The 20681-nt window shown below is 39.1% G+C and overlaps 1 protein-coding gene across 4 annotated transcripts in view; it reads right to left on the reverse strand.

Moving 5' to 3' along the window:
- WAPL (WAPL cohesin release factor) overlaps nucleotides 1–20681 on the reverse strand; it is a 101168-nt gene that overhangs the window by 64602 nt on the left and 15885 nt on the right. For 3 of the 4 annotated variants that reach the window (XR_014827456.1, XR_014827457.1, XM_013990453.3), the window contains exons 3-4: nucleotides 7674–8717; nucleotides 5322–5440 (exon numbers count right to left, since the gene is read on the reverse strand). Coding sequence is in view for 2 of the 4 variants with exons in the window: in XM_013990453.3 (XP_013845907.2) it covers nucleotides 5322–5440; nucleotides 7674–8717 (1163 nt within the window). In the remaining 2 variants the exon portion in view is untranslated. The remainder of the gene's footprint in view (nucleotides 1–5321; nucleotides 5441–7673; nucleotides 8718–20681) is intronic. The other variant, XM_021073751.2, reaches the window with a different exon arrangement.

Genomic DNA, 20681 nt, shown 5'->3' on the forward strand with positions numbered 1-20681 from the left:
AGCCAAACAACTCAATTCGAAAATGGACAATGAACAGACATTTCTGCAAAAAAGATATACAAATGTCCAAATTCTTAGAAAGGTACAATCTTTCATGACTAAACCAGGAAGAAATAGAAACGATAAATGGACCAATCACAAATCTGAAATTAAAAATTTAAAAACTTCTAACAGGAGTTCCTATTGTGGCTCAGTGGTTAACGAATCCGACTAGCAGGTTACGGGTTCGATCCCTGGCCTCACTCAGTGGGTTAAGGATCCAGGGTTGCCCTGAGCTGTGGTGTAGGTCGCAGACACAGCTCGGATCCCATGTTGCTGTGGCTCTGGCATTGGCCGGCAGCTACAGCTCCAATTAGACCCCTAGCCTGGGAACTTCCATAAGCTGCAGGTACAGCCCTAGAAAAGACAAAAAGACAAAAACAAACAAAAAAACAAACAACTTCTAACAAACTAAAGTCCAGAACCAGATGGTTTCACAGGTGAATCCTATCAAAAATTTAGAGGAATTCCCATTGTGGCTCAGTGATTTCGAACTCAACTAGTATCCATGAGGATGCAAGTTCGACCCCTGGCCTTGCTCAGTAGATTTAGGATCCAGCATTGCCACAAGCTCTGGTGCAGGTTGGAGACATGGCTCAGATCCCACATTGCTTTGGCTGTTGCATGCCAGCAGCTACAGCTCCAGTTCGACCCCTAGGCCTGGGAACTTCAATATGCCTCAGGTGCAGACCTAAAAGAGAAAAAAAAAAAATTAGAGAAAAGTTAACACGTATCTTTAAAACCACTCCCAAAAAAAAAAAACTGCAGAGGGAAGAACACCCCAAACTCATTCTATGAAGCCACCATCACCCTGATACCAAAACCAGACAAAGATACCACAAAAAAAGAGAATTACAGGCCAATATCACTCATGAACATAGATGCAAAAATCCTCAACAAGATACAAGCAAACCAAACCTAGAAATACATTAAAAGGATCATACACCATGATCAAGTGGATTTATCCCAGGGATGCAAGGATTTTTCAATATCTGCATATCAATCAGTGTGGTACACCATATTAACAAACTGAAGAATAAAAACTACATGATCCTCAATAGATGCAGAAAAAGCTTTTGACAAACTCCAACATGCATTTCTGATAAAAATCCCTCAGAAAGTGGGCACAGAGGGAAACTACCTCAACATAATAAAAGCCATATATGACAAAACCACAGCTAACATCATTCTCAACATTGAAAAGCTGAAAGAATTCCTGCTCTCACCACTTCTATTCAACATAGTTTTGGAAGTCCTAGCCACAGCAATCAAAAAAAAGGAAAGAAAAGGAATCCAAATTGGAAAGAAAAAAGTAAAACTATCACTGTTTGCAGATAACATGGTACCCCACCTAGAAAATCCTAAATATGCTACCAGAAAACTGTTACAGCTCATCAATGAATTTGGATACAAAATTAATACACAGAAATCAACTGCATTTCTATATACTAACAATGAAAAATTAGAGAAATTAGGGAAACAATCCCATTTACCACTGCATCAAAAATAAAATATCTAGGAAAAGAGACTAAAAACCAGGACTCAGAAAACTGTAACACGTTGATGAAAGAAATCAAAGATGATATAAACAGATGGAAAGACATACCATGCTCTTGGACTGGAAGAATCAGTATTGTCAAAATGAGTATACTACCCAAGGCAGTTCATAGAGTCAATGCAATCCCTATAAAATTACCAATGTCATTTTTCACAAAACGCGATAAAAAAAATTTTTAATTTGTATGGAAACACAAAAGACCCTGAAAAGCCAAACCAATCCTGGAAATGAAAAATGGAGCTGAAGGAATCGGGCTCCCTGACTTCAGACTACACTACAAAGCTAGAGTCATCAAAACAATACAGTACAGACACAAGAACAGAAATATAGATCAATGGAACATGATACAAAGCCCAGAAATAAACTCAAGCACTTAAGATCAATTAATCTATGACAAAGGAGGCAAGAATTTACAATATCAAAAAGACATTATCTTCAATAAGTGGTGCTAGAAAACTGGACAGCCTGCATGCAAAAGAATGAAATCAGAACTTTCTCTAACATCATACACAAAAATAAACTCAAAATGGATTAAAGATCTAAACGTAATACCAGATACTATAAACTCTTAGAGGAAAACACAGGCTTAACACTCTCTGATATAAATTGCAGCAATATCTTCTGCAATCCACCACCTAATGATAATAAAAACAAAAACAAATGAGACCTAACTAAACTTAAGTTTTTGCACAGCAAAGGAAACCATAAAACAAAACAAAAAGACAACCCACAGAATAGGAGAAAATATTTGCAAATGAAGCAACTGACAAGGGATTAATCTTCAAAAAATAAAGAACACCTCATGCAGCTCAATACCAAAAAACAACCCAATCAAAAAAATGGACAGAAGATCTAAATAAACTTCTCCAAAGACATACAGATGGCGAAAAAACACATGAAAAGATGCTCAAGGAGTTCCCGTTGTGGCGCAGTGGTTAACGAATCCAACTAGGAACCATGAGGTTGCGGGTTCGGTCCCTGCCCTTGCTCAGTGGGTTAACGATCCGGCGTTGCCGTGAGCTGTGGTGTAGGTTGCAGACGCGGCTCGGATCCCGTGTTGCTGTGGCTCTGGTGTAGGCCGGTGGCTACAGCTCCGATTCAACCCCTGGCCTGGGAACCTCCATATGCCGCGGGAGCAGCTCAAGAAATAGCAACAACAACAAAAGACAAAAGACAAAAAAGACCAAAAAAAAAAAAAAAAAAGATGCTCAACATCACTAATCATTAGAGAGATGCAAATTAAAACTATTATGAGGTACCACCTTATACCAGCCAGAATGGCCATCATGAAAAAGTCTACAAATAATGCTGGAGAGGGTATGCAGAAAAGGAAACCCTCTTACACCGTTGGTGGGAATGTACAGAGGTGCAACCACTATGGAAAACAGTACACAGCTTCTTCAAAAAACTAAAAAGAGAACTACCATATAATCCAGCAATTCCACTCCTGGGCATCTATCCAGAGAAAACCATAATTCAAAAATATACATGCATCCTAAAGTTCACTGCAGCACTATTTACATTAGCTAAGACATGGAAGCAACCTAAATGTCATCAACAGAGGAATGAATAAAGAAGATGTAATACACATACACAATGAATTTTTTTTTCTTTTGCCTTTTAGGACTACACTCGAGGCATAATGGAGCTTCCCAGGCTAGGGGTCAAATCAGAGCTACAGCTGCCAGCCTATGCCACAGCTACAGCAACACAAGATCAGAGCCGCATCTGCAACCTACACCACAACTCACAGCAACATCAGATCCTTAACCCACTGAGTGAGGCCACGGATTGAACCCGAAACTTGGTAACCCATGGTTACTAGTTGGATTTGTTTCTGCTGCGCCACAATGGGAACTCCATATACAATGAGGTATTACTTGACCATAAAAATACAATGAAATAATGCCATCTGTAGTAACATGGATGGACCTAGAAATTATCATACTAAGTGAAGTTAGTCAAACAGTGAAGGACAAACATCATATGATATCACCTATACGTGAAATCCTAAAAAAAAAAAAAAAGGATACAGATACTTTTTTGCATCACAGACTTTGAAAAACTTAGGTTATCAAAGGGGACCATGGTACTGGCACGTGCACACTGAGGTATATAGAACAATTGGCCAACAGGGACCTTCTGTATAGCACAGAGAACTCTATCCAGTATTCTGTGATGAGCTATGTGGGAAAAGACTCTGAGAGAAAATGGGTATGTGTATATGTATGACTGAGTCACTTTGTTTAACAGTAAACGTTATCACAACCTTGTAAATTAACTACAACAAAACTGAAAAAAAGAAGATATACAAACATCTAGTAGGTACATAAAAAGATGCTCAACATCACTAGTTAGGAAAATGCAAATCAAACCACAATAAGATACCATTTCACACACATTAGGACAAGTATTATCCAAAAAAAACAAAAGAAAACTCAGAAAATAACAAGAGTTGGTGAAGATGTGGAAAATTGAAACCCTTATGCACTGCTGACGAGAATATAAAAATGGTATGAAGTGGAAAACAGTTTCACAGTTAACCTAGGGATCCAAATCAAGTGAAACCAAGGACTCAAATCACCAAAATAACAACCCAGGTGTCCATCTACAGATGAATGGATAAGCAAAATGTGGTATATACACACAATGGAATATTATTCAGCCACTAAAAAGGAACAACACTTTGGCATATGCTACAACAGGGGTGGATCTTGAACACAATGCTTAGTGAAATAAGGCAGACACAGAAAGACAAATACTCTGATTACACTTATATGAGGTATCTAGAATAAGGAACGTTTTAGATATAGAAAGTAAAATAGTAATTACCAAGGGCTGGGTAGGTCAATGGTAGTGTTACTATTTAATGAATGAAGTTATTGTTTAATGGGTACAGTGTTTTTGTTAGAGATGATGAAAAGTTTTGGGTTTTGATAACGGTGGTAGTTACAAATACTGTGAATCTATTTAATGTTATGGAATTGTACAGGTGCATATAGTAAACATCATGTATGTTTTACCACACTTCAAAAAATGGTTACAATGTTTTTCAAAAATGACTTAAATAGGAGTTCCCGTCGTGGCACAGTGGTTAACGAATCCGACTAGGAACCATGAGGTTGAGGGTTCAGTCCCTGCCCTTGCTCAGTGGGTTAACGATCCGGCGTTGCCATGAGCTATGGTGTAGGTTGCAGACGTAGCTCGGATCCCGCGTTGCTGTGGCTCTGGTGTAGGCCGGTGGCTACAGCTCCAATTCAACCCCTAGCCTGGGAACCTCCATATGCTGCGGGAGCAGCCCAAGAAATAGCAAAAAGACCAAAAAAAAAAAAAGACTTAGATATATCCTTTGAAAGGCAAAATTTAGTTGTCATGATGTTTGTTGTAATTTTTAAATAAAAAAATTAAGAGTTGGGAGTTCCTGTCGTGGTTCAGTGGTTAATGAATCTGACTAGGAACCATGAGGGTTCGATCCCTGGCCTTGCTCAGTGGGTTAAGGATCGGGCATTGCCATGAGCTGTGGTGCAGGTTGCAGATGTGGCTCGAATCCCATGCTGCTGTGGCTCTGGAGTAGGCTGGTGGCTATGCCTCCAATTCGACCCCTAGCCTGGGAACCTCTAATATGCCGCAGGAGCCGCCCAAGAAATGGCAAAAAGCCAAAAAAAATTAAGAGTTGAGCCCTCCAACATTAAATAATACAAATCACTGTTAATGTTTTACTTACCCGTTTGGGGCCACTAAAAATCTTTCTGGTATTTTCCTTTGATTTATCTCCTTGTTTATTTGGAGGCTTCTTCACACTTTCAGGCACACCAGGCAAGTCCTCTGTAAAATCCAAGTTTTCTGAAATGGTAATCAAAACTAGCTAGCTTTCTATTATTTCAAATTATCTACCAGACAACCTATAAACATTTTGGGGAGAAAGGTATACTGTGGGGAGAAAAAAATAAAGGAATAAAAGCTCCACATAGTTGACAAAATATTCCCAGTATTACTAAATTTCATTCTCCCATGCTCACCCCTTGCCTGTCACCTACTCTAAAAGAAAACCAGAAACCTAGTTGTTGTGTATGTGCTCCAGTTTTACTGCCAAAATTAATTATTTTCCAGAATATTTGTTCTTCAAATTATATAAAGTTCTTCTTATATAAAGTTCATATAACTGCTAGATATCTATAGACACTGACGCTGGTATGGTCTAGTTTAAACACACACACATATACATACCATTAGGTGGTATCTACCTGTACTATTTTTCCAGAATTTAAGTACACTGAATCACACTTGCCTTTAAAGAATGCCTACTTACATCTACAAAAGTCACATTTAAAAAAAAAAAAAAAAGGATATAGTTATCCTTAGCAAAAGACATAGAATGACCTAGTACAATGTAGTTCAGTCGTTTGTGGATATACATTCCCACAAAACTAACCAAAGTATTAATTTCCAAATGGTTGTAATTTTTCTGACCGAAACCAAAAAATAAAGAAAAAAGAAAATAAAAAAATAAACTTTTCTCTATTCCAATCCTTAAAAATGATTGCTATTCATACAATATATGAAGACTCAGATTCCAACCTTCTTATTTTAAAGCTTAAAAAGTTTATTGTTTTAAAATATAAATTTCAGCCACAGATTCTGACCTGCAGATTAGGATAATTTGCTATCAAGGTTAGCATAAGAGTCAAGTAGCTTCTGGCAGGAATGGAGCTCAGGTTTCATTACATAATTAACTTATCATCCTCCTGAGAAAGCAAATGTAAAGCTGTTTGCCCCGTCAAATCTCAAGTGATGAGCAAGGCTGCAGCAAACTTCAGTTCTCCAGAAGAGATTCAAAACATTGGATAAATTCTGAAACTTATTTATGCACATGATTCTAATCTAGCAAAACTATTTTTAAGCCAAATAAAGCAAAATGGTATGACATACTTTACAAGAGAACCTATATGTATGAATACTATGATAATTTTAATTCACCATAATAACTCTTCTACGACCTTAAAAGGACAAAAGCTTTATTTAACAAGTAAACTGTTAAGGAAAACTGTACTGGTTAAATATAAATAAAGATAGCCCCTGTGTCCCAGAGGCTTTCACACTGAGGCTTCCTCACTCAATACTCAATCCACTTCACAAAGCCCTTGTCAAGTAATGACTTGTTCAGAGCAAAGCCAACCTATTTCTTTCCTTTGTCTCTCACAGTGGAGACTACCAACTCCTCAAAGGCGGAGTCATTACTGATTCTACTATCTATCTTAAAGTGCAAATTAATTTTTCACTGGTAAGAGTGTATAAATACTTAATCAGCACTTTTCAATAGTATTAACTCAATTTAAGAGAGTGATTCTTTTTTTTCTTTTCCGGTCACATCCATAATATATGGAAGTTCCCTGGCCAGGGACCAAATCTGAGCTGCAGCTGCAACCTACGCAACAACTGTAGCAACACCAGATCCTTAACCCACTGCACAGGCCCAGGAATCAAACTGGCACTGCCACAGAGACAATGCTAGATTCTTAAACCTGCTGCACCACAGTGGGAATTCCAAGTGAGTGATTCCAAAGATTAAGATTTAATCTTAACTTTATAAGTTTAAAATTTCTTTAGAACATTTTTAACATTAGCTGATTAGTTTTGAGACAACTACAAAGGCTTTATTTCAATGTTCCCATATTTCCCTCATTATAACCATTTAATATCAACAGCATACTAAATGACCAGAATCTATCCTTATGTCTCCACTGCATTTGGTTTTTCGAAGTTGAAAAACCTGTAGACACAAGAACACACACACACACACACACACACACTTTAAAAACTCAACTGCTAATGGTGGAAATAAAATACAAACATGAAAAGACTCTTCCATTTACAAGTTGGTTCCTAACAAAGTGGAACTTTATTAACATTTAAAGTGCTGTATCTTTGGATAAGGTAATCTTTGACTCTAAATAGGTACTTCTATTAAAATTAAACATGGTAACAAACTAAAATTGATTATCTAGGAGGAAACTAAGTAGCTGTTATTTAAGCCTGAAAAACCTATTTACTTGCAATAATTTTTTTTAAGTCTTACCTGCATTATTAGTACTAGACTGACTGTCCTGGGAATTATCATTGCTTTCTGGAGGAGGCTGCAAGGAGGGTGATGGAGCTGTTTTAGTTCTTTTTTTGCTTGTCTTTCTTTCCACTTGACAGTCATCATCTTCATCATCTTCACTTTCACTGAGATCATCAAAGCCAAAATACTTAATTTTGTAATTAGAACTCCCAGAACCTCCTTCATCACCTCCTGTATCATCATGATCTTCAAAACCAAAAAATTCAAGTTTAACATCCTTTTTAGATTTAGTATTACTAGGTCGAAATCTAGTAGTGGTCTTAGATGTTGCAATGTCTGCCTTTTTTCTTAACCGGCCAGCTTCTCCCAAATCTGCAGGAGTTGATGCAGTGAACTCATCCATACTGCGTTCCATAGTATCCTGTATGGTAACATTACAAACTGACAAGCAAGATGGATGCAAAACAGTATAATCTCTAGTCCGTCCAACTGTCCCCCTAAAACTGGTCCCACAACTTACACTGCCTTTCTTTGCCTGATTCAGGCCATCTTTACTTGATTCACTGTTTGCTTTGGCTGAGGCCTGACTGGTGCCGTCCATTAGCTTATCAAAACTTGATGCTCCTTGTGAGGATTTTGCTTTATTGGCCCTACAGTACGTCCTACAGTTACTCGGCCTAAGAACACTTTGCATGATGTCTTCCTCAATGGCTTCATTTAGATTTTCCAATCGATTTTTTAAATCCTCATCCTTCATCTCCAAAACAGGACCACTATCCAAACTTAAAACACAATCTTCTGATCTGATATCTTCAAAATCATTATCCCATTCATACAAACCAGTTCTTATAGATCCCTTGATTGGAGATGTTTCTGATGGAGATTCTGATCTTTTTCCATGCTGGGAGTTCCAAGTATCATTGGTTTCCTTGATTTCATCAGCTCTGTATCCAGAAGCCACTGTAGTTTCTGCACTGGGTTTCTTAGTACTGTCTTCAGCATTTTTGTAAATATGGTGACTATTCTTTTCATGTTCTTCACTAAAGCTCTCCACTTTATCTATAAAAATGAAAAATAAGTCAAGGATAAAAACATGAATGACATCAATGTAAAAGTTAAATAAAAAGGACAGTTGCCTAATTAATAGCATAGTCAATTAATTTTGAAATAACTGCAATAACTTTCAATTTTAAAGAAATAAATGTTTACATATTTGACATCTCCCCTTCTACCTTTTCAGTGTGCAGGTCTCATGTCTTCTAGTGACCCCTCCCTAGGCATCCAAGTCCCTTAAAATTGTTACCCTAAACTCATGGGATTTCAACAATGTTAAAGATCAATTCAGAATGAAACTCAACCAAACCTTCTCAGAGGTACTATGGATTTTTGAGATAAAAATGCTTATATTAAATTTAGGAGACAAAAACAAACAAAAAAAACAGAGTTCCTGTCGTGGCTCAGCAGTAACAAACCCAACTAGCTTCCATGAGGATGCGGGTTAGATCACTGGCTTTGCTCACTGAGTTAAGGACCTGGCATTGCCGTGAGCTATGGTGGAGGTCACAGATGTGGCTCCACATTGGATCCCAAGTTGCTGTGGCTATAGCATGGGCTGGCATCTGTAGCTCTAATTCGACCCCTAGACTGGGTACTTCCATGTGGCATAAGTGCAGCCCTAAAAAGACAAAAAGTAAATAAAAAATTTTTTAGTAAAACCTAAGTGTAACACAATAAATGTCTGTATTTCTTTGGAGTAGCACTGCCCATATGGCATGCCACTCTGCCTAGAAATCTGTTTCAGGATCAGTTACTTTAGCTATTTCTGCTTTCGGTTCTTTCTCCTAATCCTAAAAGCCATATAACTTCAAAGGTTTTTTTGTTTTGTTTTGTTTTGTTTTTGGCCACACCTGTGGCATGCAGAAGTTACTGGGCCAGGGACTGGATCCAAGCCATAGCAGTGACAATGCCAGATCCTTAACTGCTAGGCCAACAGGAAACTCCCTAAGGCTTTTTTATTTTTAAAAAGTGGCTCTGATGCCTCAGTAAAGTAGCTACAGTGGCCATTTATCCGTATCACCCAGTGGTAAATCTTAAACTGCCTGTTTGTTTTGCACCTGGGGAATTCATTTTTGTTGTCTTTAATTTTTATCATCACATTTTTTTAATCTTTCTAAATGAGAAGTGGAAATATGATTCAAACTAATATTACAATTAATTATCCAAGCACTTATTAGCAGAAAAACCAAGGCAAAACGTTTATGCCAAAAAATAAAATTACAAAAAACAGTTTCCACCGTGGTATAGTGGTTTAATGATTCAGCTTGTCTCTGTGGAGGCACCAGTTTGATCCGTGGCCTGGTGCAGTGGGTTAAGGATCTACTATTGGTACAGCTGCGGCACAGGTCATAGCTCCGGCTCACATTCAATCCCTATCCCTGGAACTTCCATATGCAGAGGGGGTGGCTGAAAAAGAAAACAAACAAATGGGAGTTCCTGCCATGGTGCAGTAGAAACAAATGTGACTAGGCACCATGAGGTTGCGTATTCGTTCCCTGGCCTCGCTCAGTGGGTTAAGGATCTGGCAATGCCGTGAGCTGTGTGGAATAGGTCGCAGATTCGGCTTGGATCCTGCATTGCTGTGGGTGTGGCGTAGGACAGCAGCTGTAGTGTAGGACAGCAGCTGTAGTTTCGATTAGACCCTAGCCTGGGAACCTCCATATGCCTCAGGTGCAGCACTAAAAAGCAAAAACAAACAAACAAAAAACACCTATATTTAAGAAAAGCCATTTACAAATCTCAATTAATAAACCACTAAGAACAAAGGTCCTGCTGTATAGCACAGGAAAACTATATCTAGTCACATGCGATGGAACACGATGGAGAATAATGTGAAAAAAACAATGTATATATATATATATATGTATAATTGGGTCCCTTCGCTGTACAGCAAAAAAAGACAGAACACTGCAAATCAACTATAATAAAATTTAAAAAAAAAGCAAAGTAATGTTTTACATGAATTCACCGACGATTTTTAATGCTACCCAACAGGTGTAAATAAAATTTATATTTACTTACTTTTAGAAGTATCTAACTTTTCTTCCCCTTTTTAAGGTTGCACCAGCGGCATGTGGAAGTTCCTGGGGTCAAATCACAACTGCGGCTGCCACCCTACACCACAGCCACGGCAACACCAGATATGAGCCACATCTGTGCCCTACACCACAGCTTGCAGCAACATCGAATCCTTAAGCCACTGAGCAAAGCCAGGGATTGAACCTGCAGTCTCATGGACACCATGCTGGGTTCTTAACCCACTGAGCCACAACAGGAATTCCAAAAGGCATCTAATATATAGGTACACCTGCCAAAGACAAGGAACTATGGCTTTCATAATCTCAGAAGTACCAATCACTAGGAATTCCCACTGTAGTGCAACAAGATCAGCAGGGTCTCTGTAGCATCTAGAGGACCCAGGTTTAATCCGCAGCTCAGCACAGTGGGTTAAAGGATCCAGCACTGCCACAGCTGCAGCATGGGTCACAACTGCAGCTCAGATCTGATCCCTGGCCCAGGAACTCCAAATGCTGGGGGGTGGAGGTGGGGGTGTGAGAAGTACCAATCACTAAGCATAAGATACCAAAAAGCAAAGAATTAAAAACTGACTCTAACATCTGATACTATCTTAAAGGGTGCAGAAGCAAAGCCAAGCCTAAAAAAATAATACTACTGCTTTTATTTATTTATTTTTTTTGGCCACACCTGTGGCATACCGGAAGTTCCTGGGCCTGGCAGGGATCAAACCCATGCCACAGCAGCAACCCAAGCCACTGCTGTACCACAAGAGAACTCCACCACTGGTTTTGTTACAAGTGGAAAAAGCAGTAGTAACTGAATCTGACTCTTTTGTTGCCCTAATCAAACTAGCTCTGTAGAGGCTCAGGCAAGACCCCTAACTTTGGGAATTTTCCTGAGAGCTCCAACTTCCTCCTGTGTTCAAAAGGGAAGCCACTGACCAAGACTACTTTACAGCACTAAAGGAGTTTGTTTCCTAATAAACAGCTATGGGAATCCTTTGTATGCATTGCCACACCAAAGTCTATGCGATGTCAACAAATGCTATACCACACCATTTTTATAGTTATATAGCATTCTATTGCCTTAATGTCACAAAACCTATTTAAGCTGTTTCTAATTGTTTTATGTAACATCCTTCTGACTCAAAAAGTTTATGTTAACAGTAAATTTTATTAGGAGCTTCCTGCTGTGGCACAGTGGGTTAAGGATCAAGCAATGCCACAGCTGTGGCGTAGGTCACAGCTGTGGCTCCAATGTGGTTCACATTCAAGTCCTGGCCTGGGAACTTTCATATGTCACACATGCAGCTGGAAAAAATTTTAAAAACTACTACAAGTCTGCTTAAAATGATTGCTTTCTATACAGTCCTTCACCATTTAGTTCTTCAACAACTATTCTTAACCATACCTTCAGAAGAGAGAGCAAACTTATCTTGTCCTAAAATGCACAACAGCAACTGCATTCGACTGACCACCTTCCTTAAATATCCCAGCTTCTATGTCAGATAAAATCATTTTATAGCTCAAAACATCAAGATGGAGGGGAAAAAAGGAAATAAAAATTTTTTTTTTTAACAAAAAAAGATTATTCTGTTTTCATCTAAACCAGCTATATGCTACTTAACTGGCTAAAATGAACTTGGGCAGTGATTAACGAATCCGACTAGGAACCATGAGGTTGCAGGTTCGATCCCTAGCCTTGCTCAGTGGGCTAAGGATCCGCGTTGCTGTGAGCTGTGGTGTAGGTCGCAGACATGGCTCGGATCTCGAGTTGCTGTGGCTGTGGTGTAGGCCACAGCATTGGCCCAAGAAATGGCAAAAGGACCAAAAAAAAACAAAGTTTGGACAATTTCTTCATCTGAAAAATGAGTTAATAAAACCTGTCTTAAGAGCAAGTGGAATAGACAAAAGAAGATAATGTACCTAAGATATTTGCAGGATATAGAGCACCACACAAATGCAAATTAGCAGAGTTATTACAACTCTGCTACAGTATAGGATATATTTTTAATAATCTTTTAGTGAGACATTCTTTTCTTTTTTTAGGGCCATACCCGCAGCTTATGGAAGTTCCCAGGCTAGGTAGGGGTTGAATCAGAGCTTGCAGCTGCCAGCCTACACACCACAGTCACAGTAATGCCAGATCTGAGCTGCATCTGTAACCTACACCATAGCTCATGGCAACATCCAATCCTTAATCCACTGAGTGGGGCCAGGGAATCGAACCCATGTCCTCATGGATACCAGTCAGGTTCGTTACCTCTGAGCCACAACGGGAACTCCAGTGAAACCTTCTTTAGTGGAATCTAACCTGTAAGTTCACCAATATTTCCTTAGGTCCCGAGTCTATCAGCTTTAAGCAAGGACTCCAAAACTACAGTCTAAGGCCTAAACCTAGAGGGTAAAGACTGGTTATGTAGAAAGCTTTCAGTTGAAGACTCCCCACCATCATCTGCAAAAATACTTTAAAAATACCTTTTTTTTTTTTTTTTTTTGTCTTTTTGCCTTTTCTTGGGCCGCTCCCACAGCATATGGAGGTTCCCAGGCTAGGGGTCGAATCAGAGCTGTAGCCACCGACCTACACCAGAGCCACAGCAACTCGGGATCCGAGCCGCGTCTGCAACCTACACCACAGCTCACGGCAACACCGGATCATTAACCCACTGAGCAAGGGCAGGGACCGAACCCGCAACCTCAGCAACCTCATGGTTCCTAGTCGGATTCGTTAACCACTGCGCCACGATGTGAACTTCTAAAAATACCTTTTAACATCACTAAATAGGTATTCAATCTTTTGTATGTTAGGCCACACACTAGAGAATAATTTAGCATAATAAAGACTACATGGGGGAGTAGTCTTTTGGGAGAGGCACACCTGCAGCATGCGGAAATTTCCAGGCCAGGGACTGAATCTGTACCACAACTGTGACAACACGGGATTTTTTTTTTTTTTTTTTTTTTTTTTTTTGGTCTTTTTGCCTTTTCTAGGGCCGCTCCCGTGGCATATGGAGGTTCCCAGGCTAGGGGTTGAATCGGAGCTGTAGCCACCGGCCTACGCCAGAGCCACAGCAATGTGGGATCTGAGCGTGTCTGCGACCTACACCACAGCTCACGGCAACGCTGGATCGTTAACCCACTGAGCAAGGCCAGGGATTGAACCTGCAACCTCAGCGTTCCTAGTCAGATTCATTAACCACTGCACCATGACAGGAACTCCAGGATCCTTAATTCACTGTGCCACAAGGGAACTTCCAGTGTTCTTAATTTTGAAAGGAAATAGATGACACTCTCAAAAAAACAAAAACATTATCAACACTTGCAGTAATTAGAATATACATGGTTTTATAATGGAAAATAAACAGATGAAATGATTTAAGGCTTCCATGGGTTAAAGTGAACTCTTAGACGTATTTAACAAGTGGGAAGGAGGTTTGATCAGTTTTAGCAATAGATTTCATGGGTTCTGCAAATCTTGTGAAACTGAAAAAAATGTCTGTGCACACATTTTCAGGGAGAGTATCTATAATTTTAGCAAGTTTTCAAACACTCCAAACTATAGTTTTTAATTGGTAAAGGATAAGAGAAGGAGAGAAATATCTGTGGGAAATTGTGTATGTTAATCATAGAATTTCAATGCTGGATCCTTAACCCACTGAGTAAGGCCAAGAATCAAACCCACATCTTCATGGTCACTATGTTGGGTTCTTAACCTACTGAGTTACAATGGGAACTCCCATTTTTCTATTTTTTATTTCTTTTCTTTGTCTTTTTAGGGCTGCACTCACGGCATATGGAGATTTCCCAGGCTGGGGGTCTAATCGGACCTGTAGCTGCTGGCCTACACCACAGCTCACAGCAACGCCAGATCCTTAACCCACTGAGTGAGGCCAGGGATTGAACCCACATCCTCATGGATACTAGTCCCATTTGTTTCTACTGCTTCACAATGGGAACTCCTATAGGCATTCTTTACATAGTTTTAATACTCCCCCCTACTCTGGTCTGGTAGTTCTCTTAAATAGTGTTTTTTTAATGGACATTAGGGGATTTTTTGCTTTTTAGGGCTGCACCTGCAGCACATGGAATTCCCAGACTAGGGGTTGAAATCAGAGCTGCAGCTGCCAGCTCATGCCACAGCCACAGCAACGCAGGATCCTAGCTACATCTGTCACCTACACCACAATTCACAGCAACTCTGGATCCTTAACCCACTGAACGAGACCACGGATTGACCCTGCATCCTCATGGATACTGGTTCAGTTTGTTACCACTGAGCCACAACGGGAATTCCTAGTTTTGTTTTTTGGGCCACATTTGTGGCATGTGGAAGTTCCCAAGCCAGGAATCGAACTCATGCCATAGCAGTAACAATGAAATATAAATATTCATTAAGGACACAGTAAGATCTCCTGTCATGGCGCAACAGAAACAAATCTGACTAGGAACCAAGAGATTGCAGGTTCAATCCCTGGCCTTGCTCAGTAGGTTAAAGATCTAGCATTGCCGTGAGCTGTGGCGTGGGTCACAGACACAGCTCAGATCTGGCACTGCTGTGGCTATGGCTTAGACCAGCAGCTGTAGCTCCAACTGGACCCCTAGCCTAGGAAATCTATATGCCACGGGTGCAGCCCTAAAAGTACTAAAGAAAAAAATAATAATAAAAATAAATTTTAAAAAAGAGTACAATAAATAGAACGGTCTAGTCATACAAAGAAATACTGCAAAGCAATAAAAATAATTAAAACTACATTTTTGTAGGAGTATATCATAGTACAATCACTACAGAGAGCAATCTGGTAATACTTTTTAGAATTAAGAATGAACATGTGAAATAAACAGACTGACCCTGAAGCAAGCAGTTTTATTTATTCCACAAACAATTTCCCATGAGTATGAATAACATAAGTAAAAAGTAAATTCACTACAACTTTGTTTCCCGATTTCTGCTTTCATAAACATCTATCAACAAGGAACTAATTAAATTAAATTATCATACAGCCACTTATCTGAATACTATGTAGCTGTTAGAAACAATGAGGCAGGTCTATATCATGTACAGCTATGGTTGCCCTTAGGGAAATGGATAACTAAAAGGCTAAAGGAAAAATCTTCCATATTTCTCAAATTTTATACTATCTATAAACAGTCTACTCAAAGGCCTAAAAAGTAAAAAATGACAAAGGGAAAAAGTACCTTAAACTGTAACAATGACACCATAGTTATCTTTTCTAGAGTCCTTACTGGTAAAGAATTATATTTATGTGTGAAATACAATGTCTGGAATCTGCCTCAAAACAATCCATGTTGAAAGGAAGCAGGTGGTGATAAAAATGAAACACTAGCTATGAATTGATGTTTACTAAAGCTGGATATACACAAACATCTGTACAACTGTATGCCGCTCTCTATATACAAACAGCATACATACTACTTCCACCTTTCTTATAAGAAAATAAAGATATTTCACTTTTTCACCAAATCCATCATTATATAAATGAAGAAAAGGTGGCCCACAGAGGCCAATGACCACAAAGGCTGCCAATTAAACCAATGACCAAGAAACCTCATAAAAAGAACCATATCAGAGTTCCTGTCGTGGCTCAGCGGAAACAAATCTGACTTGTATTCATGAGGACACAGGCCCAATCGCGGGCCTCAATCAGTGGGTTAAGGATCTGGCATTGCCATGAGCTGTGGTGTAGGTCGAGAACGCAGTTCAGATCTGGTATGGTTGTGGCTCAGGACAGCGGCTCAGCACTAATTCAGCCCCTAGCCTGGGAACCTCCATATGCTGCAGGTACAGCCCTAAAAAGACAGGAAAAAAAAAAAAAAAAAAGGAACCATATCAAGTTCTAATATACTATACTACTACTAACAGTGGCTGCTTAAATTTCAAACACTACACCAGATAAACCATCTTAACCCAAATTAATAGAAGAGGTTCAGGTGAAAAGGTAAAAGCTAATGTGTTGGGCAAACTGAAAATATGTAACACCATGTGCTGAAGACTACATTTAAACAAAACCTTTGACATCTAAGGAGACTACTGGAGACCACGAGCCATGATAAACAGCTGAGGTACCAAAAGTTTAACTTGGGGGAGGGGTGCATGTGTGCCATTATTAAAAGGCAGGCCGCCTCTAGATGTCTGAGTGGCTGTAATTACAGGGAATAAACTTACTCAATGTGCAGAAATCATTCAATTCATAGACACTATAAAGATTGACAAGCAGGGAGGTCCCATCGTGGCTTAGTGGGTTATGAACCTGACTGGTATCCATGAGGATGCAGGTTCGATCTCTGGCCTCACTCAGTGCGTTAAGGATCTGGTAGTGTTGTGAGCTGTGGTGTAGGTCAAAGACGCAGCTGAGATCTGGCGTGGCTGTGGCTGCAGTGTGAGCTATCAGCTGCAGCTCTGATGCGACCCCTAGCCTGGGAACTTCCATATGCCACAGGTGCAGCCCTAAAAAGAAAAAAAAAAAAAAAAAAAAGAAAAAAAAAAGAAAAAAACCTGAGCACACATCACCAAAGAAACTACACTGATATGAAAAATACTCATCAGTCACTAGAGAAATTCAAAAGGCTGATTTCCTTACTATACTAAGGATTCTTACACATCAGTAAGTCCAATCAATGCCGCAGCAGAAAAAGCAGGTAGAGACGCATAGAGGCAATCAACAAAAAAAAATAGAATGAATAACTTAGGAAAAGATACTCAATATCATTCACAATTAAATATCAGAGCCTACAATGTTATATATTAATTATATCTCAATAAAGCTGGAAAAAGAAAGTAAAACAAAGTTGAACTGTATTTATACTTCCTAAGCCCTCGGTATGTGCCTGGTACTGTTCTACTTTCCATCTATTAACTTTTTTGATCTCATAGCAATCATTTGAGGTAGGTACTAGTACAAGTTCACAAACCTTTATCCACACTTCCAGCATCCCAAGAGCTCTGAAAACAAAGTTTTCTCATAACACTTTTTTTGGGGAAAATTCCCAGGCCAGCGATGGAACCCGCATCACAGTTGTAACCAGAGCCACAGCAATGATAAGTAGATCCCTCTTATCTACTGACTGAGTCACCAAGGAACTCCTCATAAAGTATTTTGAAGCAAAACCTGACTTCCCTAAATGAGGCTATTTGTAGTATTTTCTTTTTCCGAAGAAACTCTATAATCTCTGATTAGAATGCTGCCTCAGTCCCTGATGGGTATTAATGTAAAATACATACACTTTCTAAATTTCAAACAATTCCAATTCCAAGACAAAACTGACCCCAAAGGTTTCAATAAGGAAATGTGAAATTGTATCCCATTCTGCAGATGAGGGACAGCAGACTTCAGTTAGTAGACAGTTGACAACCACACAGTTAATAAATGGAGTGTGTTCTCTGAAAAATAAAGCAACTTTCTAAAGAAAACAAAAACAGTGGAAGCAACCCAAAAGTCTGACATGTACAAAGAATTGGTTAAGAAATTGTAACACACAGATATTTTTATTTTTCTTTTTTTTGCTTTTTAGAGCTGCACCTGTGGCATATGGAGGTTCCCAGGCTAGGGGTCTAACTGGAGCTACAGCTGCCAGCCTACACCACAGCCCGAGTAATGCCAGATCCGAGCCGCGTCTGCGACCTACACCACCGCTCACTGCTTAACCCACTGAGCAAGGCCAGGGATTGAACCTGCAACCTCATGGTTCCTAGTGGGATTTGTTTCTGCTGCGCCACGACAGGAACTCCCACGTAAGTATTTTTAAATTAATAAAGGGAGGGAGACCAGAAAGCTTTCATATACTGACAAAGAATTATTCTCAAGATATATTAAGTGAAAAAGCAAAGTACAAAACAGCATGTTATCTCCTTGTAGATTTAAATACACACACACGTATATGTAATTGTTTGTATTGTTTATAGGTGCATAACATATGTCAGAAAGGCTAACACAAGCAACTATGAGTGAGCGATCACTCCAAGAAGAATTAGGGCAAATGAAGGAAAAGGCTGGGAAGCTTTTAACCACTATCATTTTGTACTAGGTACAGGTAACTTTTTTTTTTTTTTTTTGGTCTTTTTAGGGCCTCACCCACAGCATATGGAGGTTCGAGCCTCAGGGTCAAATCAAACCTACACTACAGCTGGATCCTTAACCCAATGAGCAAGGCCAGGGACAGAACCTGTGTCCTCATGGATACTAGCCAGATTCATTTCCACTGAGCCACGATGGGACTCTCAGATAAATTTTTTAAATTTAAACTTTAAAAAAATAAAAATGTACATATTCTAAAGCAGAAAAAAATTAAACCCCCAAAATAAACATTTTTTTTCTACTTTTCAGCTAAGCAAAGTCCAAGATTCAACGAAATGATGCAAAGAGAAAAAGAGCCACACTGTTAGTGAAGAATTGGGCGATATCAATTGAGTATTTAAATGTATATGCTATTTAAGTTCCACTTCTATAAACATACCACTGTACTGAATATATGATGCTCAAAAATGTAAGCAGAACATATATTACATATATATGATATATTATCATATAATAATTACATCATATATCATATATATATGATGCTCAAAATATAAGTTCAACATGGCAGTCCCTTGTGGTGCAGTGGGTTAAGGATCCAGCATCATCACTGCAGCGGCTCAGGTCACTGTTATGGCGCAGGTTTGACCCTGGCCTAGGAACATCAACATGCCACTAGTCTAGCCAAAAAAAGAGAAAGATGTTCAATGAAGCACTTTATCTGTAATAGTAAATGACTAGAAACAGCCAAACCAACCTTAACAGCCTCAAGTATGGTATATCCATATAACAGAAAACCATGAAGCTGTTAACAAAACAAAGAACAAGTAGATTCATAAATACTGATGTGTACATCCTAAAAATTTTTCCGTAAATGTGTGTGGAGGAAAGGCAGTGGTGGGGTTTTTTTGGCCACACCTGTGGCATGCAAAGTTCCCAGGCCAGGGAATGAATCCATACCACAGCAGCAACCCAAGTCACTGCAGTGAAAAGGCCAGATCCTTAACCTACTACGCCACAGGAGAATGTCTCCATAAGTGTTTTTTAAGGCACAATACACTATACACTCACATATATATCATGCTCCCATTTATGTGTTTGTGTTTTTAAGGATACATATATTTGCATGATGTGCATGAAGATTATGAAAAGATATGTAAGAAAGTGTAATTCCCTTGTGGCTCAGTGGGTCGGGGATCTGGCATTGTCACTGCTGCAGCTTTGGTTTCAGCTGTGGCGCATATTCAATCCCTGGCCCAAGAACTTCTGCATGCCGTAGGAACAACCAAGGGAAATAAAGGGGAAAAAATAAAGAAATTGTTAACAGCATTTGCTTCTGTGAAATGGAACTGTCTTTTCATTGTCAACAAGAGTATGTAGCTATTTATCAGAGGCACCTAAAGACAATGGAAAAACATGGCACATCTTCCTCAATGAATCAATTTTACTCAAGTATTTGGAAAGTAAAAAAATACTTAAAAAAAAAGTTAGGCATTTCAAATGATGATTTCAAATGTTTATATATATAAATATAAAAATCTATCTATATTATATATATGGTATATATAATTATACATCTTATTATATAATATATATATATTTTTTATATATATATATATAGCCTTTTTTTTTAATGGCTACACCTGCAGCATATGAAAGTTCCCAGGCTAGGGGTCAAATGGGAGCTGCAGCCACTGCCACGGCCACGCCAGATCTGAGCTGCATCTGTGACCTATGCCGCAGCTTGCAACAACACCGGATCCTTCACCCACTGAGCAAGGCCACGGACTGAACCCGTATCCTCAGAGACACTAATCAAATTCTTAACCCACTAAGCCACAATGGGAACTCCAAGTTTTTATATTTCATAAAACATTCCTATCAAACACCAAATCTATATGTAATTTTAAAAATAA

This window comes from Sus scrofa, chromosome 14, assembly GCF_054392235.1.
Source record: "Sus scrofa isolate SSC_HxYL_T2T_F1_AM1 chromosome 14, Sscrofa_HxYL_maternal_Yorkshire_Landrace_v2.0, whole genome shotgun sequence".
In the NCBI taxonomy this organism is placed as follows: domain Eukaryota; kingdom Metazoa; phylum Chordata; class Mammalia; order Artiodactyla; family Suidae; genus Sus; species Sus scrofa.